The sequence below is a fragment of the Aulonocara stuartgranti genome (assembly GCF_965226115.1).
Source record: "Aulonocara stuartgranti genome assembly, chromosome: 20".
Lineage (NCBI taxonomy): Eukaryota > Metazoa > Chordata > Actinopteri > Cichliformes > Cichlidae > Aulonocara > Aulonocara stuartgranti.
The window spans coordinates 15,914,459-15,924,894 of record NC_138956.1 but is presented as its reverse complement, the minus strand read 5'-3'; the positions used below and the strand labels follow the sequence as shown (position 1 = coordinate 15,924,894).

Sequence of the window (10,436 nt, the reverse complement as noted above, 5' to 3'; positions counted from 1 at the left end):
GACTAGATCTTTTTTATTGTGTCCAGATATGCAAAACTCTAGAACTGACAGAGAGTGTACTTTGATTATGACTACAGATGGTAGGGAAGGAAGCAGCATGGGCAGGACGTTCCCCCAACTCTGCATTCCTGCCTCACACTACCACCTGGCTGAATTCCAAAACTTAGGAGAAAAATGGCACTTTTTTACTTTGTTTATCTTTTTGATTTCGCTCTGGAAAGTGCATTTAAAATTCTTTATCTACTTAGATGGAACACTAAACAAAGATGGGATAATAATTTATGACAAGATTTCCTTTCTTAGCAAATAACTCTAGCTGTACTTTGACCCATGCTGGCTGGCTTACATTATCAGCCAGCTTTTCCTGCATTTCCCAGACTATAAACTCAGATAGTGTCAGTGAACCAAAGCGTATAATCTTAGGGTTATATAAAACAACATGAGTGAAAGAAACATTCCCGACTAGCTCCCTTGCTTTTTAATAACAACATGTCTGCTTTATTTTCCTTTTTTTAAGTCGAGTTTAACTGAAAAGTGCTTTTTATGTCCCCACCCCCTCATGAAGAAATGTTTAAAAGGTTAATACCACCTTAACTGAATTTTGGGTTCTAGGTATTTTGGCAGACTCACACAACTGAGCAGTGTGAGGTTACTATGAAAAGTCTGTCCTTATTTGACCCCTGTCCTCCTGCCTGCACATAGGAGACTGTTGACCAGCTTGTGCACCACATATAACCCAGTAGCAGTTGGTCACAGCTATGAGATTAATGAGGACCTGGTGCCAGCATGCACTTGTGCATGAATTAGGGGTAAATCGTGGAAACTTTACCCTTTATTTCCCGAAATCTCTGTCTGACTGTTCATATACAAGCACTCATCTCTCATTTTGTACTGTAAAAGATAGCCCACTGTGTGTCCTAATGTAACCTCCACAAATGTGAGCCCAAAGTCTCCACTCTGGCTGAATGTAAGCAGTGAAGAAAGCACATGGAGATGGGTCAGTAACAGAAGTGTAATGTGCCCTTGTATTGCCTTTGTTCTGCAGTCTAAACTCTGCCTGGCTCCCTTCTTTGCTATCACATGCTTTGCTTGATTGTTTACTTGCACTAGTTTGGTCACTCTCAGTCTAAGCTCCCTCCCTCTCTTTCTCTCTACTCTTCTTTCCATCCAGCCTCTCTCACCCACACACCAGCTGATTCCTGCTTAGTGTTATGTGGCGATAAGGGCAGAGACGAAACGGGAAAGAAAGCTCTAAAGAGACCTTTTCTCTCAAGATTTGGCTTTTTGCTGCTGCAGCTTTAATTCATCTGCTGTGAGTATCTTTCTTTGCCCGATCCAATAAACAGGCTGTAGTGTTGTTTGGCAAGGAACACTTTAGGAAATAGATGAAATAATAGACGAGTCTCCCTGCTCACACAACCCCAAACTGCAAGGGAGAGGAGGCGGACGTGCAGAAAAGCAACATAGATTGAGCTGAGAGATTTCTAGAAGTGTGTCAAAATGAACAGCCTAAAAAACCCACACTTTTAATGCAAATTAAAGTAAATCAGCACTACTGGTTATTTTTGCAGAATAAAAACTGAACTTCAAGATTTGTTGATGCAACTGTATAATTTTTTGTTTGCCAGTGGGTCTTTGAGTCAGTTTTATTCTGCAGAAAGAAACGGTGTTGTAAAGGCAAAACCGAGTCTCTTATTTCTTTCCAAATATGTGTTTGTAACACGGTTTAAATGTTTCCATTTACCTCTGCCCTTGCAGAAGGTCAGCTCAGACACTTCAACTGACTCATGGCCAATTTCCACCATTTTCACTTGCTGTGTATGGGGGTGGGTGCTGAGTAGTGGTTTGCCAATATGAGTGAGGACCAGTTTAAATTACATACCATTAGAGTGAGGGCGTTTTTAGGAAAGTGCGGCACGACCTCACTTTGGCACGGACTTTCAATGCATTATTTGAGTGTTACAATTTGGTTTAGAGTTCAGTTTAGAAATGAGAAAAGGCTGGGGTAAGGGGTAGGGATGTAATTGTGATGGTTATGATAAGGGGCTATGGAATGAATTTCCTCTGTGAAAATCCTCAAAAAGATAAATGTGTAAATTGAGGGTGTATGCTGTGCAGACATACTTGGTACATACTTTGTAGGGACTTTGCCACCTAACAGAGATTTTAGAAACATGTAATTCATTGGACAGATACTTCTAAAAGGTAGTTATTATCTGAAATGAACTAGGCCACTGGTATGGACCCTGCAAATAATACCAGGTAACAGTTTGTTTAGGTAAACTTTAACTATCAAGGATCAGACTTAATTTCTGTCTTAGTGTCTTTCTGTTAAAGCACTGTGCAGAAGTCTTGAGCCACAACTCATTTCTATATATTTTGTTAGCAAAACAGGAAATAGATGTAACGATTTTTGAAACATCCAAACACACATGGAAACACAGTAAATAATATTTTTAAAAACTGCATTGGAAGTGTTTTTGGGATGATTTAATTTGTGCTGGAAAAATGAAGCCATTGCCAATCAGAAACTTCCCAAATTACACTGAGCGTGGATCAAAAGCTGATGTTATATTCCTGTGTTCATAATTTCATCATTGTGACAGAATCCCCAACACCAATGGCTGAAATGTAGCCCCAGACTATAACAGAGCCTCCACCATGTTTCTCAGATGGATGTAGACACTTACTGTTGCACGTCTGTCCTGACTTTACTCACATGATTTGCCTTTTCTCCCCATTTCCCTTCCTTAACGATGGCTTCTTGTCAAATACCCTTCCACTGTGACCATTTCTGGCGAGGCTTCAGTAAAAAGTTAGTGGTTCAGCTTAAGGGTAAAAGCTATATTTCGGGTCCTCGTCTGTTTTTTTCAGGTTTTTTTATCTTTTCCATCTTTTTTTTATTTAAATTTTATCCTTTTTATCATTTCCATTTCTTAAGTAGAATACTTCAGATACTGTTCATCAGATATTGTTTAACTGGGCTTAGGGCTGCTAATTCTACTTCTATCCTCAACTTGTCCAGTTTCCTAAAATCTTTTAAAGGACATGCTGCACACCATGCCGAGCTTCCAGCTAATAACTTTGAGAATCACTTCCCTGAGAATCCCTGTTTGGGTTCGGCAGACAGGGATAAAATTCTATTTATCTATACCTAGGCCTGTCAGACAGTTAAAGGGTTAAGAAACATATATATTTTTGACATAGTGCTAGTACCAAAATGCCTAAAGATACAATTTAAGTTGGCTCTTTGCTAAGCTATTTATGTGTAAAAGGAACACAGGTAGCTCTACTGAGCTAGGTACTACTTTATGCTTGAATTAGGGGCAATTGTAGGATCAAACCTTCAGTGAGGCCTCAATCATAATGTCATGCATACAGTGCCTTCTAATTAATATTCATTATTAATAATAATATTATTATGTGCAATGTTACCATCAAATCTAATTAGTTGGATGACCTATTGTAGTGTCTAAGAATAATTCAAAATAAATAATCACAGATTTCAATATAACAAAATACTTTTAGCCATGAAACCTGAAGCAAAGGCTCAATCGTCTTGGCCACAATTTTCCAAAGTAAGTTGAACTATTTAGCAGATGAAAAGCAGATAAATGGACAAACATGAACATGACTTCATTCTCTTAACCACATGCAGTAGAGCAAGTCCACATAATCATCAAGTACCTAAAATAAGACACCTATTTGTACTTGTTGACCTTATATCCATCCATTCATTTTTTTTCCTGCTTATCCAATTCAGGGTAATGGGGGTAGAGAGGTGGGGTGCACCCTGGACATGTTGCCAGTGTTTCACAGGACTTGACCTTATAACATCTTGGTTTAATAAACAACCCAGAATTTCATGAATACATCCAGTTAACTTCTTTCAGATAATCTATTATAGCAGATCTATTGACAAGTAATTAAAGATTACAACCTGTTCATCTGGACAATATAAAAACTCTATTAGCCCAGTTTTAACCTATTTTAAGCAGACACTTTCATTACAGTTAAGGAATCTCAAATATCTATTGCTCAGACTACTGCTACATAATGTTTGATGTGCACATTGTTATTTAAAAGCTAGCTAGAAATACCGTCTCTGCTTTGTTATGTGCAACAGGGAATCAGACGAATCAGGTGAATCTCATTAAGTGCTTTATAAAGGTGGCTTGGAAGAGTGCCAAATCCTCTTTTTGGTAGTCTGGCCACCTCATTATCTTTTGCTTTAGAGTTGCCAGATAATAAACCATAATAAAAAGCACCTTGATGCATACTCAAACATCCAGTTAAGTAAATCCCAAAAGGCTGATTCTGTTCATCTGGACGTTGCGTTTTCAGTGGGAGAAACGTTTCGCCACTCATCCAAGTGACTTCTTCAGTCTCAGCTGACTGCAGGTGTTGCCCCCCTGGTGTGACAGGTGCCTGGGAGGGGTGCGATCCTAGATCCCGCAGCTGTGTATTGACATAAAGAGGCACAGATCATGAACTTGTTTACGTTTCAACTGCAGGATTTATTCTGCAGATTTGCCTCCCAGGGGGGTTTACGCTCCTCCTGGCCGCTATGCGCCACCTAGTGGTATTTTTTAAGTAATGCCATGGAAGATGTAAAGTGTAATTAGAAAATACTGATTTAACACTGAACGATATAACAAAGACCAAAATATAACTGGGGTGTTCCCTTTTTCCTTGTATGAAGACATAAACTGAACTAACATCCCCATAAGTCTTTTTATCTCTTAACTTTTTAACTATTAGTGTAATCCAGAGGTTAACATATGTTAACCTTTTACACAGGCTTCCCCAACCTGCAGGTGAACGACTGACGAAATGTTTCTCCCACTGAAAATGTTACATCCAGATGAAAAAAAATCAACCTTTTGGGATATAGTAAAAGTACTAACAACAAAGTGTTATTTTGATATTTTATGACATTTTGCATTCCTAGAGATGGTACAGGATAGAATGAAAACAGATTTAACCCTTCTGTGTTCTTGTTGTCATGATGTTACAGTGCAGTCACACAGTCACACAGGTGTTGTTGCTTCAACAGTGTGGCTTGTCATTAATAAATAAGACTTCTGTTGCAGTGGCAAAAAGAAGATGATGAGGTAATTTCATGACCTAAATCACTGGTGCAGATTTAAAACACACTTTACATGAAATACAGCAAACATTTCAAAGTGCTCTGATAATGTGGGGACATTGCTGTGTCTGTGTATTTTTGCTTTCTAAACAGTGTCAGAAATGTTAGCTAATGTAGGCTAGATCACTAGAGATTATTAGCTAAGTTGGATGTACTTTATTATTTTAGTTAGTTAAAAGTTCTGTCCCTGTTCTGGAAAATTGGGCTTCATTATTTGTTTATGGTACAGCTCTAGTGCCAGGTAACAGCAAGTGAAAAAAATGTTGCCCATCAATGGACAGCAGCAGTCTGTATTCAATTTAGATATTGCTATTCATATGTCCAGGTGTATCGACTGTCAGGGTGTTTTTTCACTCTCTTTATTGAATAACGGTCATGAGGAATCATGCATAAATACTTACAGAACAATAAAACTGATGTAAAATTGTTTGATGCAGACAAGATAAAGGAATAAAGCTGCATCTAATAATCTACAATACCACTGTTCATCAGGCATGCACAAAGATTTTATATGCTCTTGAAAAGCTTAAACTCTCCTATCATCAATGCACATAGGTCAGAGGGATCATCCATGACAAGAGAAGTGATTAGTCAATAGACTGATTTCTTATCTGCCAATCTCTGATCTAGAACCTAACATGCTCTGGAGCAGGTTGGGTTTGCACCCTACGTTACTATAGCGATGTTCCCAAGTGAACCACTTTGGTAGTACTGAAAACCCAGTTACCACAGTGATGTTCCCAGGTAAGAAGAGAGCCACCCTGGTAGTAGTGGAAACCCAGAGTTAATCCTGAAGTTACTTGGATTTTAGTGTGCAATATTCAATACCTGCTGCCACTGACATCCAACCACCGCACTGTGAAACATTCTGTTCCGCTGCTATTAGCATACTGTACTATTGTATCATATATACATATAAATACATTTATTTATATCTAAATTATATTTCTTCTGCCTTGTATAGTGTATAGTTTCTTCTATGTTTGCATAGTATAGTTGTTCTTAGGTATACTGCATCTATTTATTTATTCCTGCCACGTCCACCACTGCTGCTGTAACAATGTGAATTTCCCATCTCTGGGACTAGTAAAGGCTATCTTATCTTATATGACAATTAATACTGCTTCTTACTATTACTCTAGTATCAGATCTAGAAAATTTTACATTGGGGGGGCAAGTCAGTCAACTCAGTGAAGTATGTGAAAATCCCCTATATGTAAATGGACTCAACAAAATATCCACAAAAGCACTTTAAAAATATTTATTGTTATTATGTCTTCTAAGAAAAACGTTTTTATGTAGGTAGATAGGTTAGTTTAGACAGGTGCTGGGGGGTAAGGCTAACTAGTACCCTCGAATGTTAAAAATATTGTGTCGGAAAGAGAGATGAAACTCTTTCTTTTCCAGGTTTTATAGCAGTGATGTTAATGCGACATTGCAGAGTAAACATAATTAAGAACACTAATTATGGCCTTATTGTATTAGTGCTGTGCATCGTGGCTCACTGCAGTGACGGTGACACTACACAGTGCAGCGCCTAATTGTATTTATCAATTACACCCGTGTTCACCCTGCTAGCAGCGTTTGTACGGCTCCTGCTGAGTGTTTTCTTCTCTCTAAAGACTCCAGTGTTTAACCGTCACTGACCTGTAACTCAAGTTACCGCTGAGGTTTGTCTCTACGGTGTCTATGACTATATGCCGGTAAAGTCATAATGATGTTAATGTACATTTACCTGTTTCTAGATGCTGCGTTTGACTACTGGGCGCGTGGGATGCCTCCTGGCCAGGCGCGCGACAGCTGCCGTGACTACCAGCAGCACGAGGATGGCGAGCAAAGGTGAAGATCGTTCAAAGGGGATTTATAGGTCCACTATAAATATTTTAATCTTACTTTTATTTAATAGTATAAGTAAAATGGCATCTCTAAAGTTTTTTCTGTCTCACAAAAAACGGTAAATACTGACAAGACCTTAAATTTTCAGAGCATAAACTTAAAAAGAACAATTTCAGACATATTAAGCTAACATGGAGATATGAAGTTTCTATCACGGCAGAGATGTGGAATTTGAAAAGTAGGCAAACACGGGTGTAAATTAAGGCTTAGAGTTATTGATAAAAACTGAAGTGTTTACCAACAATTTCAAATTCAAATTCAAATTTTATTTGTCACACACACACACACACACACACACACACACACACACAACCATACACAGTATGACATGGGGGTGAAATGCTTGTAGCTGTACAATGCCCGACCATTAAATGACAGAAGAAAAGTTTTACAATATTTACAATTTACTACAAAAATTTACAAAAATTTACAAATTTCATGCTAAAATGGCTGCAGTTTATATTGTTAATATTAGTAATGGCCGAAACTGACGAAGATCGCCACCATAGAAAAGACGTGATCCAAAGGAATTATGGATTTAAGTCAAGTAATGTGATTTGTTAGTGGGGGGTTTCCCATCATGCAGTATACTGAGTTAAACAGCAGATGGCGCTTATGTACTTTCATAACTACACACTCATCTAGACAAGATGGTACCTGGGCTTATCAATGATGGAGTGGGTTGTGAGGGGGGACAAATGTACACTGCTGAGTATCTTTGTATCTGTGCCTCCAGAGGTGTCCGAGTCAGTGGACATGTCTCAGCCAATGTACTGGGACCGTGTGGACATCCCACTGCCTGACAAACCCTACAAAGATGTCCTGACTGATGCTGACAAGAGCCTGAAGCAGAAGGAGAAAGGACCCTGGGGTCAGCTGACTAAAGAAGAAAAGATTGCCTGTAGGTTCTTTAGTTTAGCTCATTATGCTCAGTAGAAGGGGGGGTGCTGTGTTATTGATGCACTCATCTTACCCCCCTCCTCCCCTGCTGCAGTGTATCGGCTGACGTTCTGCAAGACCTACCCAGAGATGAAGCAGCAGACAGCAGAGTGGAAGACGGTCATTGGGGGCATTTTCTTCTTCCTGGGCTTCACAGGCATAGTGATCTGGTGGCAGAGTGTCTACGGTAAAATCTGACTTTTGTGGTCTGAAAAAGTTAAACCAGTCTCTCTCGCAACGTAACACAAGCAATGCCTGTGGCTGAGAACACCAAACCTTTCTTGTCAACATCACACACTTCAGTGTCATTTTTTTTTTTTCTCTCTCAGCAGACTTTCATTAAGGAAATAACTAATAGCATTAAAGATGGCTCTGGCTCTTTTCTAATCTCCCAGTGAGTCAAACCAGCTGGGCCAGAAAGGACCTGAACAGAGCCTGGCACAGCTAGATGAACATCAGGCTTTAATAATGCAACTGTTTAGTTGGCAAGTTTGTTTGGCAAGTTAATTACAGGTGATACTGGAGTGTGGAGCATCATGTGAGTTGCATTCTTTTGTCCTTGTAGTCTACCCTCCACGTCCCAGGACCTTTGATGACGAATGGAAGTCCCAGCAGCTGAAGAGGATGTTGGACATGAAGATCAACCCCATCCAGGGCATCTCTGCCAAGTGGGACTATGAAAAAGGCCAGTGGAAATAAAGAGGGCTAGGCAGGGGGCTGAGGTAGCACAGTCTGGACCTTTTACCTGAGTGTGGCTCAGTTTGACTATAGGAAGCTGCTATTGCTTTTGAATGCTGTTACAACTGTCAAAACCACTAGAAAGATGGAGCCTCTCTAGGGAATTGTACTCTGTTACCTCTAGCTTTCCAAACAGTATCTTCCTCTAAAGCCACTTTAGCCTTCAGTCACAGGGATAACTCTGTCCGTCCTGATGTAACAAAATAAAGCTTGGCTTTTGTCTGTCATGTGTCAGGTGTGTTTATTGTGGAGTCCTGTGTATAGTAAGTACTTAACTGTGCCATTAACATCTAAGAATATTTACCTCCACCACGGAGGTTATGGGATATGAATAGATTCTTAAAGGTATGGACTGATTTCAGTTTTTGCCAGCAGTGGAAATCATTTTAAAAGGAAATGACTTTAAGTAAATCTGGGTCCAATAATTGTTTTAAAGGATTGTTTTTATAAGGCAAGACTACTGGCAGACTCACTTATTTTGACAAATATGAAAACAAAAAGCCTAAATTCTCAGTATTTGAGAGCCTTTTGTCTAACTTGTAAAGATGCAGGCAATCAGGCTGGCTAAGAAAATGCTCTAGAAGGCTGCATTCGCAAATGTAGACTGCACATCAGTTTAAAATATGGTAAAAGTACTTTTAGTAAGTTCTTCTATGGAGATTCTGCATAACAAAAACAATACTTGAAGAATACATGGATGTTGGGCATGATGCTACAGTTTAAGGAAATAACACAATATGCTTTTCCTGACAGCAGACTTGTCAGAGTCTTCCGGTTTTGTGTGGTTCATGTTTGAATTATTGGATAGTTGACTGTGTGCGTGCTCATTGCTGTTCTGTTTGAAATTTGGTTTCTCGTGTTTGACTTTCAGATCATTTCCCTGTGGTGAGTTTTAGTTCATGAATGAGTCATGATGCCTGATTTTGCTGTACGGTTATTCTAGTGATGCGTTCAGTTTTGCAATTCTGTCTTTTGATTTTTAGTACCTTTAGTTCCTTCAGTTTGTTCTGTTTCTTCCTCCCTCTGTCTGCTCTTTGTGATGGTGCCTGTTATGGAAGGTTACTTTTTTTTCACGGCTGGTATTAGTTTTACTTCCTGTCTGTCTGTTTTCCCCTGATTCCCTGATTGTTCTCACCTGTGTTAATCACGCGCTGTCTGTTCGTGTTTGTCCTTGTTCAAGCAGGCTCACTAAACTCTTTTATATTTTTCCCTTTTAACATTTGTAGTTTATGTGATTTTGTTGAACTATTTCGTAATGTATTTTATTGAGCTATACTCTATTACAGATTGTCTTTACCCCTCTAAGACCCAACCCATCAAAACATAGCAAGAAAATTCTATTTTTTTGGAACTGAAATGTTTATTAACCCTTGTAACAAAATCCTCTTTTTTTGCTATATCATGTTATGTATGACATATTTTTTGTATCGCATTTGATACATTGGGTGTTTTGTTTTTGTTGGCAACTTTTTGTTAACAACAGTGTTAATTTTAGACAAAATGTTTTTTAAGGTTTTTAAGGCAAGTATCATGTTGATGAGACAGAAGTCTCAGAAACTCATGTAGCAAATATGATACACATGGCATTACAGGGTTAATGTTTCGGCACCTGTAACACAGAAGTTTCACAACTTTGGGGTTAACCGTATCTGAGTTAACACAGTAATATAACAGTAATAACAGTAATATTCATTTTATTAGATAACCAACGCAC

General features: G+C 38.8%; 1 protein-coding gene across 2 annotated transcripts; it reads left to right on the top strand.

Annotated features, from left to right (window-relative positions):
• The first annotated feature begins 1,170 nt into the window (after positions 1–1,170).
• On the top strand, positions 1,171–8,944 carry cox4i2 (cytochrome c oxidase subunit 4I2). Of its 2 annotated transcripts, none has more exons than XM_082518075.1 (5): positions 1,171–1,312; positions 6,895–6,988; positions 7,782–7,946; positions 8,040–8,171; positions 8,550–8,944. In XM_082518075.1, the coding sequence occupies exons 2-5, from the start codon at positions 6,895–6,897 to the stop codon at positions 8,681–8,683; spliced, it is 525 nt and encodes a 174-aa protein (XP_082374201.1). In that variant the 5' UTR covers positions 1,171–1,312; the 3' UTR covers positions 8,684–8,944. The 2 variants fall into 2 exon arrangements, with proteins under 2 accessions (XP_082374201.1, XP_082374202.1); XM_082518076.1 differs by lacking the exon at positions 1,171–1,312 and adding an exon at positions 6,704–6,819.
• The last annotated feature ends 1,492 nt before the right edge of the window (positions 8,945–10,436 follow it).